This window comes from Schizophyllum commune, assembly GCF_000143185.2.
Source record: "Schizophyllum commune H4-8 unplaced genomic scaffold SCHCOscaffold_8, whole genome shotgun sequence".
Taxonomy (NCBI): Eukaryota; Fungi; Basidiomycota; class Agaricomycetes; order Agaricales; family Schizophyllaceae; genus Schizophyllum; species Schizophyllum commune.
In genome coordinates, this window is record NW_026089545.1 from 246,373 (window position 1) to 268,929 (window position 22,557).

At 57.4% G+C, this 22,557-nt stretch overlaps 8 protein-coding genes across 8 annotated transcripts; 6 read left to right on the forward strand and 2 right to left on the reverse strand.

The window, feature by feature from the left end:
• Nucleotides 1–362: 362 nt before the first annotated feature.
• SCHCODRAFT_02749816 (uncharacterized protein) lies at nt 363–3,104 on the forward strand (the record flags this gene model as incomplete). Its single annotated transcript, XM_050347230.1, has 5 exons — nt 363–970; nt 1,022–1,177; nt 1,228–1,822; nt 1,874–2,034; nt 2,088–3,104. The coding sequence occupies exons 1-5, from the start codon at nt 446–448 to the stop codon at nt 3,102–3,104; spliced, it is 2,454 nt and encodes an 817-aa protein (XP_050199067.1). The 5' UTR covers nt 363–445.
• A 1,034-nt stretch (nt 3,105–4,138) lies between these two features.
• SCHCODRAFT_02630468 (uncharacterized protein) lies at nt 4,139–5,825 on the forward strand. Its single transcript, XM_003030704.3, has 5 exons — nt 4,139–4,354; nt 4,406–4,607; nt 4,664–4,945; nt 4,996–5,410; nt 5,462–5,825. Exons 1-5 carry the CDS (start codon nt 4,241–4,243, stop codon nt 5,622–5,624), a joined length of 1,176 nt encoding a protein of 391 aa, XP_003030750.1. The 5' UTR covers nt 4,139–4,240; the 3' UTR covers nt 5,625–5,825.
• SCHCODRAFT_02545922 (uncharacterized protein) lies at nt 5,702–7,495 on the reverse strand. Its single transcript, XM_003030282.2, has one exon. The coding sequence runs from the start codon at nt 7,249–7,251 to the stop codon at nt 5,911–5,913; it is 1,341 nt and encodes a 446-aa protein (XP_003030328.1). The 5' UTR covers nt 7,252–7,495; the 3' UTR covers nt 5,702–5,910.
• Nucleotides 7,496–8,582: 1,087 nt separating this feature from the next.
• SCHCODRAFT_02508873 (uncharacterized protein) lies at nt 8,583–15,773 on the forward strand (the record flags this gene model as incomplete). Its single annotated transcript, XM_050343214.1, has 12 exons — nt 8,583–8,881; nt 8,934–11,726; nt 11,776–12,622; nt 12,671–13,156; nt 13,202–13,860; nt 13,910–14,703; nt 14,752–14,886; nt 14,934–14,990; nt 15,038–15,163; nt 15,211–15,316; nt 15,365–15,518; nt 15,570–15,773. The coding sequence occupies 12 exons, from the start codon at nt 8,583–8,585 to the stop codon at nt 15,771–15,773; spliced, it is 6,660 nt and encodes a 2,219-aa protein (XP_050199068.1).
• A 215-nt stretch (nt 15,774–15,988) lies between these two features.
• Nucleotides 15,989–17,736, reverse strand: SCHCODRAFT_02333133 (GroES-like protein). The gene is made up of 7 exons (XM_003030281.2): nt 17,466–17,736; nt 17,181–17,405; nt 17,002–17,122; nt 16,836–16,947; nt 16,447–16,781; nt 16,347–16,395; nt 15,989–16,292 (listed from the first exon to the last, which is right to left on the reverse strand). Exons 1-7 carry the CDS (start codon nt 17,616–17,618, stop codon nt 16,205–16,207), a joined length of 1,083 nt encoding a protein of 360 aa, XP_003030327.1. The 5' UTR covers nt 17,619–17,736; the 3' UTR covers nt 15,989–16,204.
• A 688-nt stretch (nt 17,737–18,424) lies between these two features.
• SCHCODRAFT_02333180 (uncharacterized protein) lies at nt 18,425–19,154 on the forward strand. The gene has a single exon (XM_050342405.1). The coding sequence runs from the start codon at nt 18,518–18,520 to the stop codon at nt 18,908–18,910; it is 393 nt and encodes a 130-aa protein (XP_050199069.1). The 5' UTR covers nt 18,425–18,517; the 3' UTR covers nt 18,911–19,154.
• Nucleotides 19,155–19,607: 453 nt separating this feature from the next.
• On the forward strand, nt 19,608–20,043 carry SCHCODRAFT_02630477 (uncharacterized protein). Its single transcript, XM_050345604.1, has one exon. The coding sequence runs from the start codon at nt 19,777–19,779 to the stop codon at nt 20,017–20,019; it is 243 nt and encodes an 80-aa protein (XP_050199070.1). The 5' UTR covers nt 19,608–19,776; the 3' UTR covers nt 20,020–20,043.
• An 848-nt stretch (nt 20,044–20,891) lies between these two features.
• On the forward strand, nt 20,892–22,503 carry SCHCODRAFT_02630478 (uncharacterized protein). The gene is made up of 6 exons (XM_003030702.3): nt 20,892–20,971; nt 21,029–21,245; nt 21,300–21,689; nt 21,768–21,812; nt 21,866–22,055; nt 22,113–22,503. Exons 1-6 carry the CDS (start codon nt 20,947–20,949, stop codon nt 22,215–22,217), a joined length of 972 nt encoding a protein of 323 aa, XP_003030748.1. The 5' UTR covers nt 20,892–20,946; the 3' UTR covers nt 22,218–22,503.
• Nucleotides 22,504–22,557: the final 54 nt, after the last annotated feature.

A 22,557-nucleotide genomic window follows, 5' to 3' on the forward strand; every position in this document is an offset into this window, starting at 1 on the left:
CTTGAAAGTGATCAGACATGGACACTCAGCATGAGGAACTGGAATCGATCAAGGGCGGGAGAGATCTTGCAAGGCAAGGTACTTAATTGTGACGCTCCTGTCACTCGTTTACCTACTACTAGATGTAAGAGTCGTTCCATTTCTAGTAATTAAGCATGAGTTTGTCGCACTGAGCACTCAAGGATGTGTCGTACATCGTTAGCGTGCTGTGAGTTTGAGGTGCGACCGGATGTTGAAAGGCTTGCGACATGTGACTGCCATGCGGCAGTCACGTGACTAGGGCTGAGCCTCGCCGCCCCTTGACATTTTGGATTCGGACGCCATTGATCCTCGCCTCCGCCTTTCGTCAGGGAGCTCATTCAGCATTTTCTAATATCTGCGACTGGGCAAGGCCTGCACTCCTCATCGATAACTCGCTACCGCGCCAAAGCCTAACGTTGCAACGATGACCACGTCTGCGCAGAACATCGTCACCTGCTCGCCGGGAGAGTTCTACAGTCTGTACGCGTGCGGATGGGAGTTTGTTGGCGACGACGGCATGGAACCCATCTTCAAAAAGATGCTCTCTGACGCGACGCTGGGCTATCCGGAAAACGTTTTCCGCGCGTTTCCCGGCTCCAGCAATCATTCAAAAGATACGTCCCTCGACGAGATCTGGGAAGGGATAGCGCAGCTGTTCGCAGATATCGTGGATGCTGCCGAGCAGGTGCTGCCAGAGAGGTTCCACCCGGACGCGAGGACGGCGACCTTTCAGTGTAATCGCCAGAGCAAGACATTCGTACACAAAGGCGTCGAGTCGTTCCGCCTCGATGGCTATACCGTACTGAAGGACAAGAGCGCCCACGGGGCCTTCGCGGGCTCCGCAATCGAGAGCGTCATCCTCAACGAGAACGACCCTGAGTGGATAGGGGAGTGGATGGCCGACATTGGGGTGTCTGTACTCTGGTCAGACGGCGACGATGCGGCTGAGGTGCGTGAACCATTCAGTTGTGATCGGTAGCAGAACTGACGTCTCGCACAGAATGAGGAGCAGTCCATCGGCGTTGCAAACCAGATCCTGTACAGCGACTGTCGTCGCGTCGCCCACATCGCCATTACCATCGAGGACACCACTGCCCGCATCTGGTACCACACGCGCTCCTACTCTGCCGTGACGCATGAATTCGACATCAACAAGGTGCGCACCCAGGAAAGAGGTCTGAAAGCGCTTGCTCACCTACATTGCAGCGATGCACCGACTTCATCCAGTTCGTCCTCTTCGCCACTTACGCAAAGTGCCACCTTGGCCTCGACCCCGGTATTGCGCGTGTCGTCGACGCAAGCGACTCGCTTCAATACCAGTTCAGCGTACCGAAGAACATTCTAAGCAACAAAGTTGTCGTCTATCAGACGACGGGCATCCTGGCTGCGTGCTCACTCTCGGGTGGTCTATACGGCAAGGGGCGTTCCGTCTACACAGCCAAGCCCGCAGACCGTCTCGGAGATGGATTATCTATCCGCTCAGAAGCGCAGGAGCATGTACTCCGCGATACGCACCTCCTGCCTTGCGACCCAAGGGAGTCGGAGATGCAGCGCGAGCTGATCTCGGCTATGAACGCGATCGCCGGGACCGAGGAGACCGAGCGGATGAAGAAGTTCTTCGTGAAGATCGCGTCGGACATGCCAGCGAAGTACAATGTCCAGCGGAGGTCACCGAGTTTCACGTGGCCGAAGAAGATCTACCGGCAGAGGTGGATGACAGTGTATGCCGAGCGCTGCCACGATTTGTATGAAGTCGACGATCCGGTGCTGTTCCATCGAGCGCTAGCTGAGGTCATGATCTGTGAGTTCTTCGCAGCTTTCCCGTCAAGCTTTGCTGACGGCTTTTGTGTAGTCCTGAAATTCCTGTTCCGCGTTGGACGCGTCCATCACGACATCAGTCCGGGAAATATCATGCTATACTGGGACCCCCTGACCTTGGACTGGGTGGTCAAGGTCATCGACTTCGAATTCACGAAACGTTACGAAGCGCTCGAGCCCTGGGCCAGACGAACGGTGAGCAGACGTAGTCCCCAGTGGCACATTAGATTGACTCACATATCACACAGGGCACTAGACCCTACATGGCCATCGAGATAGAGGCAGGCAAGCATATGTTCTTGCCGGAGAACGCACCCGACTCCCTCCTCGCTGCAAATCACTTCAACGTCAACTTCTGCCACGACGTAGAGTCCGTACTCTGGATCGCGCTTCAGTACGCCTTGGAGCACGTCGACGAGAGAGTCGCCTTGCGCAGAAAGCGCGACCCTACGAGTTTCAGGCGCGACCCCGCTACTGCCGCTTGGCTGTTGTTGCAGCGCTGTCGCAGAGAGAGACTCTTTGTACACGATGCGCCTGGCTCAGAAGTGCGTCGTGAACTGATGTTGGGCGACGCAAAGGAGTGCCGTACTCTCTGGCAACTGCTCAGCCGAGCATACGGCCCGGACACGCCCATGGTCCGGCTGCATAACCTGATTCATATGATGGGCGACGCGCACCGCATGGTGCAGGCAAGAGACATCGACGAGGAGCTCGGGGCAGGATTGCCTGCGGCCCAGGTCCGACACAAGCGACTCGCGAAGGAGAATTTTGACACGGACGTGTATCACCGATTCGAGGAGGTCTTCCGCCGCATCAGCGAGTACTACGAGGGCAAGAAGGGGCTACTGAGGATCGACCGGGTCGACATTGACGTGGTCGCAGGGATCAAGGAGGGAGAGGTCATCGTCAACGTCGGTGAGCTGACAATGCCGAGGTGGAGACCGCCCAGGCCTGCAGCACCAGGGGCCAAGGTCGATCCTGCGCCTGAAGGACAGAAAGCGAAGGCTGAGTCAGAGGGTGACCTCCTTCCAGAAGTCAAGGAGTCACCGAACGTGCGGAAGCGTAGAGCGACGGAGGATACGGAGGACGCCATTGAGGCGAAGAGACCGCGAGTCTCCTTGCCCCAGTCCAGCGCGCACGATGGCCCACCAGAAGGCGCCCAAGCTCACAGAGAGGGCAGTGCGAGGGACGTCTTGCCTGGAGACGAAGGGTTCGTCGAGCCAGTTCGGGACGGGCAGGGTGAGCCGGGGACCCGGTTGATATGAAGAGGCCGCGGGTGTCCTTGCCCAGGATCATGGCGCTGTATATTCAGACAGAGCTTGTTGGGTCTCACAGCGAGAGGAATTGGAGGGATGGATTTGTAGGATGGACGGACTAGAGGCGTATACTCTGCCGCCGATCGTCGAACCCGCGATCGACTGTCGTGAGCTGTATGTAGCTAAATATACAAAGGAGAACAGGTTTCAGCTGTGAAATGTTGTGTGTTAGTATAGCATACAACATGGGACATCGAGCCACGCACGAGGAGCTGGAAGGTGATAATTTGAGTCCGTGTAAGTCTGATAGGCCATCCCGTTATGCCGCGGCTTGTCTGTTCACGGGCAGTCTCTGAGAATGAGGCCTTTGAGAGATCACTTGAGACTCAAGCGGCAGTCCAGAAAGGAGTTCGCTACACGTCTTGTCAGTGTCGAGGAGTAATGTCAGAGCTGAGAGGACGGAGTCGAACGGCTGGAATATCCCCCTTTGGAAGGTTTGCTCGGCTTCCATCATCATCCTCTTCGTCTTTCGGTGGAGAAAACCTTTCCTGGCTTCTTTTTGCAACTTTGTTCATACTTTGGACTATCATCGTCTCTCGTACGATATACCCTGCTATTACTAGCAGCAAGGCTTCCGGACGCGGCATAACATCGACAATCGCATACTCGGCCTTGAGAGCAGCTCAATCGCGTTTACGTCATGCTTTGAATACCTTCTTAACATAACTTAACATAACTGAAAGATAGTGGTCCTTGATTCGTGCACGACCATACACAGAGTCCACCTTTATCCACCTCTACTACCTTCGATTGGTCAAACTCTACGACCCCTCTATGATGTCGTACGGCGCGAATCTCTCTCTCAAGAGCATCAATAGATACTCGCAAAGAGGTCGAAAATAGACTATGAGAATATCCTTCTGAACTTGTGTGTCTGGAGCAGGGTCACAATTCAAAACCGTGACGCCTCGTGCATACACGATCACGTGAACCCGCCGGGCTCTGTCACGCTTGTGACGGTCTTCCCTTGTTCCCATCGACCACAGTATTCGAGTTCATACGGCGGGTTTTCTCGCGCTTCCTATGCTTTTGAATATCACATACCCTTGACTGCCGGAAAATTTTGGGAATACCTCTACGCGACCATGTACTTCAAATCCACTATCAATTCGGAGACCAAGTCCTCGAAGGACGTGCCAGTGACGCTCTTCGCGTGCAATGGTAAACGCTTGTTCATGCCAAGACCGACAAACTTTGTGGTGTGTGGCATGCCTATGCGTCCGATGCTCTCGCTGACTTGAGCCGTGTAGACGATGGAGGCTGCTGTTCGCAAGAAGTTTCACCTCGACTCTGTCGCGGCGCTCGAGTTCACTACGAGTACCCTCGACATCTGCCGCGGTGCCCCCGTCTTCATAGACGAAGATGTATATGAGACGATGTCGAGCTTCCTGGACGAGATCGTGGTGACCGTGGTCGACTCTTCTGCGCTGCCGCCACCGCAGCCTAGCCCACGTGCGTTGCAATAGGCCTGCCCAGGCGTTCCCCCATCCCACTAACCAGCGCAACAGGATCTGTGACGACGGCGAAGGCGACCGAGAAGAAGGTCTCGTTGCCAAAGGGGACCATTACGGCGGGCAAGAGCGCATCTGCTTCTCGGGAGCGATCGGTGTTTGAGGACGACGATGAGGATGAGGCGCCTGCGGTTGATGAAGATATACCCCCCGCGGCGGCTGAGCCAGATGTTGTGGACGCGGAGCCCGCGTTCCCTGTACCGGAGCCTCGCGTGAAGGAACAGAGCTCGTCTCGTGGTTCGAGTCAACAATGGGTTGAGGTCCCTCCCTCATCAGCTGGTGCGTCCCGTCACACCGAGCTTTCCATCCCCTTGCTGACTGTCCTGCAGTCGTCGTCGAGGCCGAAGTCGAGGTACAATCCTCATCAGTGAAGACCGTCAAGGCAGAGACCGCGGCAGCCTCCTCGCCCGCGAACCTGTTCGACGATGACGAGCCCGAAGAGCCAACACCACCCCCGCGATCCCAGCCCTCCCCTTCTAAGTTCCGACCTGCCGCGGCGCAGAAGTCCGGCATTCCCACTTCGTCAAAGCCGGCGTCATCTTCGTCTCAGTCCCGGAAGCCCTCCGCGAAGACAGTGGCTGCGAAGCCCTCATCGGGGAAGTCGAAGCCATCGGAGGAAAGGTTCACGGTGCACATCTCTGGCCAGTATCCTGACCAGGAGGCGGAGTTCAAGACGCGGGGTGGGCATTTGGTGAAGAAGGTGCTCGCCGGCGCGTGTCAGAACTTTGGAATAGACGTGGATGAGTGAGTTATTCTCTAGCATCCTGTGTCTCCTCTTACTGACTCCACATCCAGAGCGCGTTTGTATCATATCATTCAGTACGAGGACGACAATGGAGACATGCTGGAGGATGAGGTCGAGTGCGATCCAGAGGATACGATGCAGAAGTGCGGCATCGAGGCTGGTGCCAGGCTTGTCATCAAGGTCGAGTCGGAGGAGTACGACGACGATGAGTAGGAGGTTGCTTGCGACGAGGAATGAGATGCTGTGTTGTAGGCTCATGTCATGTATTTGGTATGACTATGTGCATTATATCCTGCTAGTGTTCTGTCGCGAGAGCGTCCGTGCCTATGGTACAAGCTACTGAAAGCGTAGGCGTGTGGTGGTGAGATGCAGTCGGAGGGTAATAATGTACCGTGAAATGCTAGTGAGGTGTCGCGGCGGGTGAGTAAGTACGAGTACTGTATGTCAGTAAGATAAATATCGTGCAGTTCGTGAAGCAATAAATATGTGCATGTCCAAACTATTCGTTGACGATGGCGCGGACGGACTTCATCCGGGCGCTCCAGCGCTTCTGCGCGACGTGCTCGTCTGCACTTGCGTCTCCTATCCGTGTCTGGGGATGCAGATCATCACCGTAGGGCGAATCCAGCGGTGAGTCCTTGACGGCGGACAGTCGCTTCGAGTTCACGAAGGGCTCGAAGGACGATGCAACGTGCATAGATGCGTCCCTCGATAGACCGACCGTCGACGCGCTGTACTCGGAGGGCGGTCGAGTCCTTGGCGGAGACGTAGCAGAGTCGAACGCGTCAGTGAGCGATCCGCGCCGCCCATGGTGCTCCTCCGGACTCTCGTACGGATTCCACCGAGGTGACTCTGGCTCCTCCGACACGGAAGTCATGAGATCCATGTTCAGTGGCCGACCACTTGCGAAGCGGAAGCCCTGCTTATCGGGCGGGGGCGTTGGCGCCGACATGATGGAGTCCTGGCGCTCGATCTGGGAGACCATCGTGTCGTTGCGCGAAGGGTCCTCGCCGCCCCGCGCGCGGCCCTTGAGGAGCATGGCGACCTTTTTCGTGTTGCCGCGCTCGAGCGGGGAGGGCTCGCGCGGGATGTACGACGCAGCCTGGAGGCGGTGCTCCGCGGGCAGGGCTGGCACAGGCGGCGGGGGCTCGGAGTCGTATCGATGGTGGCGTTTCACCGAGTTGCGAGAATACAGCGATGGTTGGGAGTACAGTGAAGGAGAGGACGAGGGTGTGGGAATATCGTCCTCGTCGATCTCCCGGTCCGCTGGGCGCGAGTCTGATGAGCGGCGATCGGCGTCGAGCGGGCGCGTGCCGGCGAGCAGAGGCTGCGGGATGTGCAGAGGCGGGAGCGTGGGTGGAGAGGAGTCGCGCTTCTTCGTGGGGCTAGCGGAGACGAGCGTGACGGTAGACGGGATGGAGGGGAGGTGTGTGGCGTGCATGAGCGGGACGGCAGTGAAGTCGTGCTCGGAGACGCTGACGTTCCCTTTCGCCTGTTCCTTCCACGGGTCCTCGTACTCGCCCTCGTGCAGCGGCACCTGGGCGTACGTGATCGACGACGCTGGCCGCGTAGACGCCATACCCGACACGGGGCGCGTCGGGCGCCCGGTCTCGGGATCATACGACTTGCGGCGCAGGTAGTGTCTACCCTCCTCCTTGACATACTCCTCAGAGGTCCCGGCGGCGTGTTCTTTCACCTTGCGCTTCTCGCGCGTCACGAAAAGGCCGACGCCAGTCGCGACTACGAGAACAACGATGATCACAATGATCGCGATGGTGGCGGCCTGGGCGGACTTGTCTGTTCCCTGCTGTTCTTCGCGCGCGAGCAACGTGGGCGCCATAGTGGGCGGAGGGAGATGGTGGGGGTTGGAAGGAAAGCAGAGGCGAGCTCCATGAGCTGCGCAGGGCTCCACCTAAATCACGAATATGCGATGCTATATGTCACAGCCCTGCAGCGCCGGCCTCATGGGATCGCACGCAGAGGACGCAAACGTCCTCTGCCGCATCGCCTATCTGTAGCGTTTCGTTCTCGCCGGACATAGGGAACCGTGCTTCCTAGTCATGGGACATAGGGTGTCGACGCTCGCTGGTAAACCGTAGACGGTAGGGGTACTCTTAGAATCCAGCAAGGTTTTCAGCTCGGTGGTGATAGAAATCGAGGATTTTGTGCATTTTCCCAGCCTACCAGACTTCTAGGAAGGAGAATCCGTCGTACGTATGTGTCCTCAGCGGGAAGAGCACCTCATGAGTGATTGGACGGTCCAAGTTGATACCACTGCAATTTCGCGGTGCTACGGAGAAGCGCGGGATTCTCCGAAGTTCATCTCGGTCTCTGCCGAGGTCACGTGTATCTAAGTTCAACTTCGGTCCATTCGACGTGGCCGAACCTTGAGGGCATAATCAGAGCAGTAAAGACATGATGTGAACGTAGCAGAATGACTGCAGCGTTGACTAGGCAGCTTGTGCTAAAGTATCATTCAGGCTGTGCGCAAGAGGAAGTCGTTGTGCTGTCTTTCATCAGAGTTGGCTTGAACAAACATGCTCATCATGCGCTTACAGCATATCTTGTATTGTGATCAAGCGAAGTATCCCTGACATGGCGCTGATAGTGCCCTAGTGAATGTATCGGCAGGCTTGAGCCTCATTCGTGAGCTCACGACTGACGTGAACATTCTGGCAGTGTTTCGAGGCGATTATGGAGGTACTACAAGTACCTAGACAAGGGATCACCCTACGAGTATCCAGTCTACTCTCATAGTGCATCATGCAAAGCTCTGGCTTCTCAGTGATGGGCATTGTTGGTGACTGGTACATGCAACGTGCCTCTTGTTGACTTGATCGCGCCACGGTGATAGCGGAGAACGCTGTCGATGAGAGGTCGTGTATAATGTAGGGAGTAAACGAACCCGTTCATACCTGAGTTTTGCCGCACGAGTCACTTGCTTTCTGTGCACTTTTGGATCTGTCGACGTGCGAGATGATGGCGAAGGGTTAGCGCGGTGATGGTGATCGGCGCATTGCTTGCTCTTGACCCTCATGCCCTCCTCATAAGAACATCGCTCAGAGGTTCGTAGCTGCTGCCTCAGCACCTCCTCTTCCTCACTCTCCACCAGCAACACGTATCGCGAGCCGACCCCGATTTTCCGTCGATTTTTGGTGATTTTTGGATGTAATGAGCGGCAAGCGACGCGCTGCGCCGCTCCCGCAGCTGCCCTCAGAGGCGCAGCCGGCTCTGTCGCCATCCGCGTCGGCGTCTGTTAGCTTCCCGAGGTCAACTTCCCCGTCCGGCATCACACAGTTCTTCAGCAAACCGACGAAATGGTTCACGCGCAGCGCGTCGTCGCCCAAGCTCCAAGGACCGGGCTCCAGCGAGCCGCGCGCGTCGACAAGCTCGACGACTAGGAAGCCAAAGATATCGCGTCCGACGGATCCCAGACCCATCCTCGATAGCTACAGTTCTGCGGGATCCAGGTGCGTCGCGTCGACGTGTTCCATATGATCATGGGTTGACATCCTTCATCAGGTCCGTCCTGGACCTATCGGCGCGTCCGCAGGCGTCGATGGACATGTCAAGAGGGCCGCAACTAGGTACCGGAGACCTGCGCTCAATATCTCGCCGCGGCTGGTCCCGCTCCGCGGACGACCTCTCGAAGCTGTCGGCGCCCGCACCTCTGACTCCCACCGCGCAATTCCAGGACCGTGTTCAACAGTATCGCAACCGCTCGGGGAGCGCGTCTGCCGCGGTAGCGCCGCAAGTAACCCCGCGCCCCATCCCATCCCCCTCGCGCTCGTTAGTGCCGCCTCCTTCGCAGCATCCGCCAGTCGCTATATCCGTCTCTGCCCCTACCCTCGATGATGCACCCATATTCAGCGAGCCGATCCAAAGTGGAGAGGCGTCGCCCTCGCATACGCGCACGTACTCATTTGCGCCCAAACTGTCTTCACGCCTGGCCCGGATGCCGCCCAGTCCTTCTCGCAAAGGCTCAGGTTCATCCGATCGCGACGTTGCGTGGATGGAGCGTGATCCCCGCTCGACTACACTTCTCTCACCGCCGACCGAGAGCCCCGACCCAACACCGAAGCGCTCCTCCCAGGTCATGTACCACTCTGGCTTCGTCAACCGCCTCACGGACTTCGTGCCCCCTACCAACGAGAACGCGACACCACATCTAGGTCGCGGATGGAAAGCGTACAAGGCAGAACTTCGCGGTGCGAGGCTGCTATTCTTCAAACCTCCCAGTGATCGTGCGGGCGAAATCAAGGCGCTCTTCCCGACCACTATCGTTGCTCCAGGGGACGACGAAGACGATGAGGATGCCGGGGACGAAGGGCTTGGAGACGCTCACTGCGCGCAGGATACTCACTCCGGCGGCTCGGGCGGGGCACAAGAGACCACTGAAGAGGTCAAACCACAAGCTCGTCGCCGTAGGCGCGCGTATTGGGGGCGCGGACCCCATCCCGACCTCGCGCGTGCCGCAGATGGCTCGGTGCAGGGCGGCACAATGGAGGCGCTGCTGCACGAGGCTGTCTTCGCCAGCACGACTGGTGGGGACGCGCAGCCAGAGTCCGCGGAGTCCACGGGAGGATCAACGTCGTACGACGCCGCACGGCGTGCGTTCGCGACGGCTGTCCTGGTTGCGTTGCCTTCTCTTGTTGGACGTGCGCGAGTGGAGGTGGAGCTGCTGCGATGCTGCCAGCAATTCGTCGAAGGATGCGAGGAGAATGCCCAGGAAGAAGCGAAGGAGCGCGTGTCGTGGATCGCGAAGGAATACATTAGGTTGCATGGCGCGGTGCGCGATCGTGCAGCGTGGGAGGCTCTGGTGCCCGGGTTGTGCGAAGGGGAGGCAGGAGAGAAGAAGGGCGAGGAAGGAGAGGGCGGTGAAGGCGAGAGGCCAGGTCCGGACACCTTCTCACCTCACATCGGCACATTCTCGCCAAGACCTGCAGCAGAAGGACCCTCGATGCACGATGCACTGGACATGCGTCGCACTCGGGCACCCTCTGACTCGTCCCCGCCATCTAAGCGCTCGGCGGGACCGCCTCCACCGATCCAGACGCACCCTGCAGCGCTCGACGTACCGAGTAGTCCGCGCGTCCCATCAAGCCCTATGCGATCGCGAACTCCAAGTAGTCCATCTGCCGTTCGCGGCCCCATGAGCCCCATTCGCACGCGCAGTCCGAGCAGCCCGACCACCACTCCGTGGCCGAGCTCGCCCAGGAAAGACTGGTCTGCGCCTGAACCCACTGGCGTCTGGGGCGCCCTTGCGAACGAGGGATTGTCGCGTAGTGTACTGCTGGCCCTGGATCCTGCGCTGCTCGCACGCAGCTTGACGGTTTTCCATGGTAGCGCACTCTCTGGCGCGTCTGGGGAGCTGACGGCGGGCGTTATGCTGGGCGAAGATGGTGAAGAGGAGCCAGCGGGATCCCAAGCGTCTTCGAGCCCGACGTGCTCATCAAAAGCGTCGCCGATGTCGGAGACTAAGCTTATGTTCGGGAGCGACGACGCTCCGCACTGGCTCACGAAGCTAGTCCTTCTTCAAGTGCTGAGCGCGGACGCGGGCTCGGGGCCGAGCATTGGGCACGGAGACTTCCCTCAGCAGCAATACCATGGCGCAACTCTCGCTGTGCCCGTCTCGCCAGCATCTCCCCGGCGCTCCTTGGACGGGCGGCCATCGATGCAGCGCACTCTCAGCTCGTCCCCGCCCAACTCACAGTCAATGCCTTCGCGACCGCATACCGGCAGCGCACCGCAGTCTCCCCGCCAGCATGCTCCATCATCGCGCACGCATACGCGCTCGGAGGTTATCTCTGTCTGGGCGCGCGTGGGTGAGCTTTGTCGGCAGGCAGGTGACGAAGTCAGCTGGCGCGCGATCATGGCGGGCTTGTGCGCTCGCCCGGTGGCGCGACTGGAGAAGGCTTGGAAGCGCGCTGACCCGCAGGCAATATCAGCAGTGGAGAGTTGGGTGTATGGCTTGGGCGGCGGGCCGCATGTCGCTGAGCATGGCTCAACCACCGCAGGCGGCGCCGTGCTCGGTGGTCCTTTGGTGACTGTGTGGGGCGGCGATGCACGTGTGGCTGCGAAAGAGCAGATCGACAAGTTGCGCGCTAAGGCGGGAGATGGAGAGGGCGCGAGCTATGCGATTGCTCCCCTCCAAACGGTCCGAAAGGAGTTCGAGCTGTTGCGTCAGAAGTTTACCACCTGTCCACGCGAAACCATCAGCACCGACGAAGAGGATGTGCGTCGAATGGTCAACTTCTGGACGCAAGCAGCTGCGGAGGGCGGTGGTGCTGGTGGCATCGCGGCCAAGTTCCAACGGTATGTCGAGATTCACCTTCACTTACGGAAGCTAACGCAAGAGTTCCAGGGTCGAGCAATTCATGTCTCTTTCCCTCGCCGCAGAACCTAGGCGGAAAGGCCTGTTCGAGCCTTACTTCTGGCAGCGTCCGTCCGGGCAGCAACCGCCGCATAACGCGCTCTTGCCGCTCCTATTCCCAGAGGCGCTACCTACGGTCAGCCTAGTCGACCGCTCGCAGGTCGTACGCGGGCGCGTTGACAGTGACGCATCCGATTTCCTCTTCCTGAAAGGCTTCGATGACCAACTGCGTCCGGAAGACAGGCGAGGCAAGGCCAAGTTCCTTGAAGACATGGTTGGCGGTACCAATGGCATCAGCGCGCTCAGTCAGGGCGGAACAGTCATCCCCGTGCATGGCGGCGAACTACTTTTAGTGGTACAGAAGTCCAGCAACAGCGAGTCTTACCCGCCCTCACGAGCCTCCTCTCGTCCCCCGACCCGAGCGTCATCGCGACCACCTAGCAGTACCACCGACCATGGCTCGTCGACGGACAAATCCGCGTTCAGTCGTGCGCCGTCTATCCGTGTCAAGCCTGGCGCATCCGCTGGCTTGGATCGCAAGACAAGTGTTGCGCGCCGGAACTCGTTACCGTCCCTCTCTACCCGCCGCGACCTGGTGACAGCAGATAAGTCGTCGGAGCCACCGTTGCGCGTCCTTGTTCGCGCTGGAACTTTGAATCACCTCGTTGATATCCTTGTGCACGGATTGCACCACGTATCGGTCTCAGTCACGGACGATAACGGCGAGATGACTTTGAAGGAGGGTATGACGCGAGAGCTGTACGTCGATCGCGCGGAGTTCGCCCGGGTATGGTGGAATGTGTTCAGGACTTTCTTGACTCCCATTGTCTTCTTTGAAGTGAGTGCGACGTCTGTCATCATGATCACTATTAACTGTTCTCTGTAGTTGCTGCGCAAGGAGTACATCAAGTTCCAACCTCGGGGATCTCCGCCTTCGGCGGAAGAATACCTGCTCGCTGTCGACCTTCGCAGCGAGGTCATCGATACGATGAGGGAGTGGCTTTGCTGTGGCAATGGCGCTCAGGACGTCCTCGACGACAATACCCTGTACCATGCCTTTCACGACTTCCTGCACAGCGACAGCGACCATATATCTATCGACGTCAAGATTGTCCCGGAGGAAGTCGCGCGTGCGTTCTCCAAGCTCGAGCGACTGCGTGAAAGCCTCCAGGCAACCTTCGAGTCCCAGGTCATGCGGCCCTCTCATGCGCACGCACATCCTCAGATGCGGCCACCGTTGCCCACCTCAGGCTCGCGCCAGCGGCACGTCAGCGGCAGAGGTCCTCTCGACATCGATGCGGTGGAACCGGAAGAGCTCGTCGACGAGCTTGACGCCATGGCTGCGGCAGCTTTCAGCAATGTTACGGAAGAGGTACGCAGGTATCATTCCGTCTTCGGTCATAGCTCATTGTCGTAGGACCTGTACGTTACTGCAGATCTCCTCGAGGTACAAAGCGCGGATCGCACGGGCTGGTTCCTTCCAAAGGACAGCACCGCGACGGAAGACACCGTGGAGATCCAATCCATGCACACCGTCATTCACGAGGTCGAAGCGTCCTCCATGATATCCGAGCTCACCCAGGACACGCTGTACCGCCTCCTTCCTCCTGGTATCCGTAGCTGCATCCGAGCACATCTCATTCTGCGCAAGTGGATCGTGTCCAAGATCGTCGCTCCTCGGCTTGGACTGAAGGGACGCCAATCTAGGATTGAGCTTCTACTTCGCGCTCTCGAAGTATGCCGGCTTCGAAACTTGGAGGGTCGTAGGGACATCAGCATCGCTCAGAGCCACTGTGTGCGCTCCTTTGCGGAGGCGACGATTACCTCCGCGATCATCAGCGTCGAGAGTCGGGCGCATTGGCGTGCATGGAACAACGTTGCGATGAACCGAAGCGCGACATGCGATTCACTCGTCTCCCTTCTGGCTGTCCCCGCCATGCACTCCGTCACGGACGACATGCTCACGGTCGACATCGGCTGGCTCTTCGAGCGCATGTTGGAGATCATCGTCTCGCCAGACATCCTCGACCCAGTGAATGCGGATGGCCAGGGACTCATCAACTTCGACAAGCGCCGGTACGTATTCTGCCATACCGAAACTTCGTTGATCTAAACCTTCTTGCAGTCACCTATGCAGCATCCTGAACAACGCGCCCAACCTATTCCGCACCCGCAACACACATCGCGATGACTTCACAAGGCGCAACTTCGACCGTCTGAATGCCGTCGAGACAGAGGTGGCTCCGCTTCTGTTCGATCTCCGCGGCATCAAAGAGGAAGCTGCCCGTGAAGCCATGCAAGCGTCCGCTAGCGCGTCCGGAAAACGTGTCGTCCGCCCGTTCCAGAAACTTGTCTCTGCGCAAATTGAGAAGAACCGACGGGATAAGGGCTTGCGTACGCGAATGCAGCGCGAAAAGCAGCAGGAGCAGATGCGTAGCGAGAAGCGCGACGACCAGCTCACCAAGGCGATGAAGCCACGCAAGCTAGCGCCCGCTCCCCTACCGAAGCACGCGAGGAACAAGAAGTCTATGTCGTCCCTGTTCAACTTCATGCGCCCGATCTCGAGCGCGTTTGGCGCGGACCTGATGCATTCGCCGGGTGTCAAGCGTACAGCTGCTGAGCTCGACTTCACTCCATCAAGCAAACCAGCCATGGCAGTGAACCTCGCTGAGGCGAGGGTCATGCAATTTATCAATACCGAGCGCTCTTACACCTTCCAACTGGAGACTGAAGACGGCGGGCATTATCTTCTGCAGGCTTTGTCGCGGAAGGAGATGATGAAGTGGGTCGACACCATCAACAAGGTGGCGAAGATTACGGCGAAGCGGCGGCTCACATACATCGGCAACTCGCCCAAGCCTCAAATTGCTGATCACCTTCATGCTGACCCGCTTCCGACGGGCAAGGGTCCTCGGGCAGGTCAGTCAGATTGTTCATACTTCTGTACTATACTCATACCCGCCCCAGTGTTCGGCATCGATCTGGACGAGCTGCTTCGTCGGGAAGCTGGCGGCGAAGACGTTGCGCCTGGCTCCGTGCCGTCTATCATTGACCAATGCATCTCCGAGATCGAGACGCGAGGACTGACGGAAGTTGGAATCTGTACGTGAGGTCGCGCGCTATCCCTTCCAATGCTGACCGTTGATCAGATCGCATTGCTGGCGCTGTCTCCGAGATCAACGTGCTCAAGGAGGCATTTAATAGGGGTACGAAGAATCCGTCCCCATGTACCGCACACACTCATCGCGTACAGGCGAATCGCCCATTAAGCCGCACACGGATATTCATGCCGTCTGCGACGTTGTCAAGTCCTGGCTGCGCGTTTTGCCTGATCCTGTCTTTCCGCATTCCTTGTATCACGAAGTCATCGAGGCGACTCGTACGTGAACTCTATAGTCGCTGATCATCTAACTCAACTCTCTACAGAACTCGAGTCTCTTGACGACAGGATATTCGCTATCCGCGGGATCATTCATCGGCTTTCTCAGTCGCACTATGACCTTTTGAAGCGCATCGTCGAGCATCTGGACAAGTGCGATCCCCTCATAGCAATCATGTCTCCCGCTGACCGTCTTCTCAGAGTGGCTGACTACGAAGAGCATAATCAGATGACGGCCGAAGCTTTGGCCATCGTCTTCAGCCCCAATCTTCTTCGTGCACCGCAAAACGACTTCTCCCTTGTCCTTGCGAACATGGGCCACAGCAATAAGCTGGTGAAAACGCTCCTTACGCATGTAAGTCCGCGCAAAGCTCACCGTCGACCGACTGCTGACTGTCGTACGCAGATGCATGCTATCTTCGCCGAACCCGATGAGGCAGATATGGAGGGTGAACCTGATGAAGACGATCTCGAGTCAGCCATCATCGAGGAGGAAGACGAAGACTACGACGAAGAGGAGGAGAAGCGCCTGAGCGTGCAGAACTACGTCACGGTCGATGATGAACCGCCGTCTTTAGGCGTCCCTATACCCGACAGCAGCCTTGGCTGACACGCGGCTCCTGCACGTTGATACTCACGAATTTATGCTCGGCACGCCTTATTTGCCTACCATTCGCACTCACTGTACGTATACCACTAGCAAGCAGATCCCCCCTTTTTTCCTGTCGTTTCTTGGGTTGTACATGGACTCCGAGCTGTACGTTACTGTATTACTAGCGGCGCGCCCGGAGATCGGTGTCGCTATAATACCCTTATGTCTCTTTATCATTCTTTTATTCAGTGTAACCAGCTTGGGGTCGCTCTTTGGCCAGATATCTGGCGTAATGGGCAACACTGGTCACTGCATACATATGGCTCGATGTTGGGAGAGATATTGGCCTGAACTAGCCGCCCAGGAGCGAGACGATTGTTGAAGTGGGAGTAGAGGAGACCAGTCAATCGCATTGACGACGTAGTGTTACATTGGCAGACCTGTTATACTCAAAGCTTATTTCCATGGATAGTAGACATATCGATAACGAAGCGGAAGCGGACGTCCGACTTCAAAACTCGCTCGTATGCCTCGTTACTATGGATCAAAAATCAGTAAGAGTATGCGGGAGAGCACAAGCAAGAGACGCACATGTAGGAGGCAGGTATGACCTCTATGTCAGCGGTGATCTTGTGCTCGGCTATAATCCATAGAATCAGCGAAGCACCCTGTGAATGTCCAACAGACGTACCACAGAAGTCCAGCATTTCCTGCGTCTCGCGTATTCCACCTATCATGGTCCCCGCGAGACTATGGCGCCCAAAGAGTACACTGAAAGGATGGATCTTGAGGGAATGTTCAGGAACGCCCGCCTCGACGAAGGTCCCGTCCCGGCGAAGCATCCTCATAAACCCGTCAAGCTGGAGATCAGCGGAGGTGGTATTGATGATGATGTTGAAGTGATCGACTAGGGCGGAGAAGGTGGAGGGATCGCTTGTCGCGTAGTATTCGTGCGCTCCGAGTGATTGGGCAAGCTCGCGCTTGCCTGGACTGTGCGAGAGAGCGGTGACATGAGCACCCATTGCGCTGACAAGGCAAATGTGAGTAAAAGAAGCGATAGGAGCGGTTGAACACTCTTACGCCGCGAGCTTGACTCCAACGTGGCCAAGACCACCTATGCCGATGATCGCAACTCGACTGTCGGGGCCGGTCTTCCAATGGCGAAGCGCGGAAAACATGGTGATACCGGCGCCTTGGTCGAAAGCGATCAGACGTGGTATATCCTGCCATGGAACAGAACACTTACATAGCAAAGGCGCAGCGCTATCAGATGGCAGAGCGTCCGGAATGCGAAGGACATAGCGATAGTCCACCACTATGGACTCCGAGTAGCCTCCGACGGTTGGCTCGAAATTCTCTTTGGGATTCTGCGGTGGTGCATCGGTCCCAATGTCTACTACACCACTTGAGTCGCATGAAAATCACCTTGCCATTGTACGTGAGGACAGCGGAGCGAACCGTATCGTTACCGCTGCAGTACGACTCTTCTCCTTCGCTGCAATTGCGGCATGTGCGGCACGAGTCCACCATGCAGCCGACGCCGACACGGTCACCGGGCTTGAACGAAGACACGTTCTTCCCGGTACTCCGCACGACGCCTACGATCTCATGGCCGGGGACCATAGGATAGCCCACAGTCGGGCCCATCTCCTAGAAAGGCGTCAGCCACACAATGAAATGAACATAAGAGCAGTGGTGAGGCAGACGTACGCCGCGGACGGTATGAATATCGCTCTGGCAGATACCGCAGTACTGGATATCGATGACCACGTCGTCATCGTCGGGGGCCCTGCGGTTGACGGTCAAGGGCGCGAGCTTTTCCTGAGGACCTGCGGCGCCAATGGCGCATACGGGAGAGGTCATTTCGTCTGCTTGCTTCGAGTCGATTCCAGAGAGAAAGAAGACAAGTGTGAATGCTGCGTTGGGATCACTCCCAGTCTCCGTCTTTATATACTATCGCTCACGGGACTGCCAAGGAAGGACGACAGTCCGGAGGTTACTCCATGGCCAGACATGCCTTGGGCTTCGCAGCGGAACTCGGCTGGTGCTGGCAGGAGACGAGACTCATGAACGCTGACAGCGCCCCGATAGTGGTCGCCTATGGAGGACCGGAACTGGACCCTCGTCCGTCACCGCGAGGTGACGGGAGCTATCATAGATGAGCTGACTGCTTGTTACGAGACCTGCTTGCCAGGGATCGTTTTACGACGGTGAAATTCATCACCATTCGACGTCCAAGCGGCATGTTCCAAATCGGGATGAATATGTGGCGCTAGAAGTTTCTCGTCCTTCTCCTCATTTCTTTGCTTGAGGAAAAATCGTGTGCATCCACTCAGCGCTTTTGTACGATTATATCAAGTTTTCTGGTATGAGTCCCCTTCGCCGTCGAAGCTATCGACGACTCTTTTCCACGTGCTCGGGAGATTCCGACGAGGTGCACCGCCACATAATTCGACAGGGCCTTTTCCTACCGAACGTTGGTTGCTTTCGTTCATATTTTAGTACAGAATCATATCCTAACCTACAAATAGCACATGTGCGAGCATACGCGGTCACACTGCGCATAGGTGTCGAAGAATTCAGAGTTGAAGCTGGGCGCCCGACCGTGATGAATTTCACACGGTCGACTTATCCCCGAAAGTCGCGAAGTCCAGCGCTTGCGACGCGCTCACCACCATGTCGCCCACCTCGCCTCTTCATCCCTCCCAGACACCCTTCTCACACTCCCTTTTCTTCTTAACACCTCGAAAAGGCCGCCTACAATGTGTTTCACCACATTCATGTCCCACGAATTGAGGGAGCTTGGCAATGACAGCGGCCACGAGCCGGACGAGGAAGGGAGTTCCGGGTGCGTGAATATCCCCTGCACTCGATCATATTACTCAACACTTCTTTTCCGCGGCGGGGGGAGGAGCCGAAGCAAGAGGAGGCGGAGGAAGCAGGGCAGACATTGCCCCGCTTTCCCGTTATATTCTCCCTCAGACTGCGTCTGCGGGTGCGCCGACGCGTGCACGTGCGTCTTCTGCTCCTTGACCACCACCACGCTCCGACATACACGTTCCCCCGCTCCCCCAGTCCTCTCCCCCTTCCTTCTTACTGTCATCCACGCTTCTCAAGACGCGGAAAACGCGTTTCCGGACGCCCTTACGCGTTGATCACGCGCATGACCCGAGTCGCGCGGCGCTCAAAGACAGCGCGAGGAAGGAGGGAAATACAGGCGCGTGAACCCGCGCCGCACACGACTTAATACTAATGAATATACATTATGAGATGCAGTGGGGATGCGGGGGGATGCGTCATCGCAACAAGCGGCGGCGTGCAAATCCCCCTCCCCTCCCCCAATTCGCTCTCAGCCCGTGTCTGAGGGCGCGGGAACTCGCTCCAGACGCGTAATGTGTCACGAGCGAGCTCCCAATTACGTTCTTCCCGCTATGCCGCCACCTGCCCAAGCCCCGCCTCGCGATTGGCTGCCAAGCGGTCGGCGCCTTCCCCCCTCCTTCCCTCGCAGCCTCGCCTTTGCGGCGAGGCTCGGCACTGCTGGAGACGCGCGGGACGCCTCTGAGGGTGCCCTCAGTGCGCCGCGCGTCACGTTCGATCGGCCGCTGGCTATGCCAGCACATTGAGATCGCCAGCAGGGTGACGCTTACCCGCGCCCCTTCCCTCTGCCGGTGCATACAGCGCGCACCATGCCCATACCACCTCCGCCCACAGTGAGGTATGGAAAGTGTGCGTGGTGTATGCGCAGATAGAGGGAGTGCGTGGGCATGCCTCGCCGAGAGGGTTGGGGGGAGAACAGTGGTAGGAGGAAGGGAGCTGGGCAGGGACGGGGAGGATACGAGGAGGGGTGGGGGAGGAGGATATGAAGAGGGGCGAGGCGAGGAGAGGGGATCGGGGGCAAGGTGCGAGGGGAAGGTGCAAGAGAAGTGCCTGCGCAGGCAACGGTACACCCGGTGTTTGCTAGTATGTGTGCGCCCCTCCCCCCACCCTCACCCTTGTCCTCGCCACCTTCTCCGTGCGCATCATGGGCACGCATCGCGCTGCCTTCCCCGCCCCCTCTATTGCGCTCGATCAACGCGATCCTACGCGCATCGAGCACGCTCATCACCCTCCTTTCCGCTCCCCTCTCACGCTGTCGTGCGCGCTACCGAGCCCTAGCGGCGCGTTGAGCGCGAGTGAGATTTCTCACTCGTGCTCTTGTGCTTTTTACTTTCCCCCCTTCCCTCCCCCTTACCTACTCTCTAGAATATGTATGCACTTTGAATGAATGTTTAGATTACTATTTCTTACATTTTGATGCGTAATTCAGCAGCGACGGCGCGCACGACACGTTGTCGGCAAGGCGCGCATCACGGCATGAGCCGCTGAGTGGCTGGTGAGCGTGTGCGGGCGCGTGCTGTGGCCGGCGAGCGTGCTCCACCCATGCCTTGTGTGTCGTGGAGAGAACCCCAGCGAGCTGCCACACTGAACCCAGTGTAGACAAAACAAAGGGCAGGTCTCGTATATGCCTGAGGGCCAGTTACCTAGTGAACAGTCAAGTGCAAGTGCGGGCTTCGACATGAATTCACCGCAGGCTCAGCTTTGATGTTTCCCACCCCTTTACAAACAGATGGGGAAATGAGGATGTCTTTGCGCAATTCCGCCTTCCTTTGGTGCGGTAGAGTCTATAGATGCGAGCGCGACAGTGGAATGCATGATCAGGGAGACGAACTGTTGATGCTTGGTCGATGGGATAACCGCGCGAGTCCATGCAAAAGTATCATACGCCAGTGGATCACCAAAAAAAGAGTGATATCGAGATCCCGAAGACCCAGGAGATCATTTATAGGAGTAGATATACACTCCAGGCTACTAAATTGAATTTTCACCCTGGTAACTTGTATAATAAGTCCTTGTCACTGTTTTATGCTGGTGACGCCCCTCATAGCCATCGACTTGTACCCTATAGAAGTTGTAACCACCCCGCATCAAGTGTGTGAGAGTATACCCTATCCCTCTGAATTAATTTTGGCTCATGAGGAAGACATGACCCATCGTATGACCCTCCGGGAGACTACCCGACAAAGTTCAACATGTGCACGTGACTGGCACGGTTGACTGATCGGCGTGAGAGAACAGCGTGTTGACCATTGATCGCACCTTGCTTCTTACGCACACCATCCTCCTGGAGTGGCCCAACCTACTCTCGCCCTGCATGCGCCACCAAGGTACTGCTGAAGGTACTGGTCTATTCTATATGTCCTCAGATTATTTTTATGACTCATCTGCCGAAACAGAGTTCCAATGCTGGCGCGCCGCCACCGCGTCGCTCGACGCGCTTAATAACGTACACGAGGCGGAAAAAGGCGTCCTTGGTAAGGCAAATAGGTGGATATCTATATGGCCGGAGTCCACCTCGGACGCGGACTATGACTACGAGAACGCTGCGCACACAGCCCACTGCCTTGCCAATGCCTTGCGGGACATTCGTGGTTCGTGCGCACGTGAAACCAAGTACGGACTTTGGCGCCTCCGCTCACTACATTCATGAACAATGCCTTTTGCTAGATCCCTCGACGAGGCTATCGACCGGGTAGAAGCCCTGATTGCGCTTCGCAAGGCGAGTGAGGCGCGGGCGCTCCCGCCACCGCCACGAGCGCGAGAAGAACCGGCCCGAAGGCGAGAGGAGCCACACAGGAAATATGAGGAGCCCGTCCGGAAGCGCCAGCGGCTCGAATCGTCCCCCTCTGTCTCCGTGTCGTCTCCGGACTCGGGCGCGCCGGCGACGCCACGTGTGACAATAACGCTACCACCCCGGACGCGCGGTGCGGTGCCCAACCAGAAGCTGCCACTCAAACCTGGGCGGCAGGTCGTGTATCGCCTGGCTGAGGGCGGCACGGAGGACACGTCATACATCCTAGCAATTGTGGTCAAGCTGGCTAGCAAGGATAGGACGAGGTGCGCGCTCGTCGGCGCCGCGTTTCGCCACTGCCGCCTTTTGTGGCAACATACTTGAGGTATTGATAGTTTACCCAGGTACTTGGTACGGGACGCTGACCCTGGCGAGGATGGGAAATTCACGTAAGCTCCTTCATCTCAGCTATAGAGAGATGATTTACCGGCCTCGCTCGCAGCGAATATCGAGCGACACTGAGCAACCTCATCCCGCTTCCTGATCCAGCGGCACCGCCTTCTAGTCCCGCTAATCTCTCGGCATATCCGGAATTGCCGACGGGATCAGATGCGCTGGCAATGTATCCGGACACGACCTGCTTTTACCGCGCGCAGGTCCTCGAGCCGCCGAAGGTAACGCAGCGAGACAAGGTGGGATGGATCGGGGTTTTCATGATCTCATACTCATTCCTAATCTCGTTCGTACAGACGCTCGCGAGTGGCCCTATCTACAGACTAAAGTTCGAGGACGACGAAAGTCCCCAGCATCTAGTGTCCGCATACTGGGTCGTCCCGTGGCCGACGAACACATGATCTTCGCACTCGCGACATGAATGCTTCGCTCACGACATGATCTTCTCATTTACGAATCTCACGTCGTAACGCATATCCATCCTAATTGTCTTCCGTGTCGTTCTGCTCTACCTTTGTCTCGCCCTGCTTCCCATAGGATATCACTAACACACACTCCTACGCGCAATGGATCTCTGTCATTACTAGATTGTACATCATCACGTCCTAATAGTCTGTGAATCCCTTCGCGGTATACGCCTCTGCTAGCTAGATGGCTCCAACAAAGCCCGATATTGCCAGTGACAAGCAATGTGTCGCAAGCGTGAAACTTCGCCTCAGGATACTGCCCCCGTCTTTGGGA

Bases quoted from the DNA above. Each gene is read 5' to 3' on its own strand.
- SCHCODRAFT_02630468 (XM_003030704.3), top strand. From the start codon at position 4,241: ATGTACTTCAAATCCACTATCAATTCGGAGACCAAGTCCTCGAAGGAC. The intron at 4,355-4,405 runs GTGTGTGGCATG...TGAGCCGTGTAG, and splicing joins CAAGACCGACAAACTTTGTG to ACGATGGAGGCTGCTGTTCG. The intron at 4,946-4,995 runs GTGCGTCCCGTC...ACTGTCCTGCAG, and splicing joins GGTCCCTCCCTCATCAGCTG to TCGTCGTCGAGGCCGAAGTC.
- SCHCODRAFT_02545922 (XM_003030282.2), bottom strand. From the start codon at position 7,251: ATGGCGCCCACGTTGCTCGCGCGCGAAGAACAGCAGGGAACAGACAAG.
- SCHCODRAFT_02333133 (XM_003030281.2), bottom strand. From the start codon at position 17,618: ATGACCTCTCCCGTATGCGCCATTGGCGCCGCAGGTCCTCAGGAAAAG. The intron at 17,123-17,180 runs GTGATTTTCATG...GCACCACCGCAG, and splicing joins TCCTCACGTACAATGGCAAG to AATCCCAAAGAGAATTTCGA. The intron at 16,782-16,835 runs GTAAGAGTGTTC...TTGCCTTGTCAG, and splicing joins GTTGGAGTCAAGCTCGCGGC to CGCAATGGGTGCTCATGTCA.
- SCHCODRAFT_02333180 (XM_050342405.1), top strand. From the start codon at position 18,518: ATGTGTTTCACCACATTCATGTCCCACGAATTGAGGGAGCTTGGCAAT.
- SCHCODRAFT_02630477 (XM_050345604.1), top strand. From the start codon at position 19,777: ATGGGCACGCATCGCGCTGCCTTCCCCGCCCCCTCTATTGCGCTCGAT.
- SCHCODRAFT_02630478 (XM_003030702.3), top strand. From the start codon at position 20,947: ATGCGCCACCAAGGTACTGCTGAAG. The intron at 20,972-21,028 runs GTACTGGTCTAT...CTGCCGAAACAG, and splicing joins CCACCAAGGTACTGCTGAAG to AGTTCCAATGCTGGCGCGCC. The intron at 22,056-22,112 runs GTGGGATGGATC...TCGTTCGTACAG, and splicing joins AGGTAACGCAGCGAGACAAG to ACGCTCGCGAGTGGCCCTAT.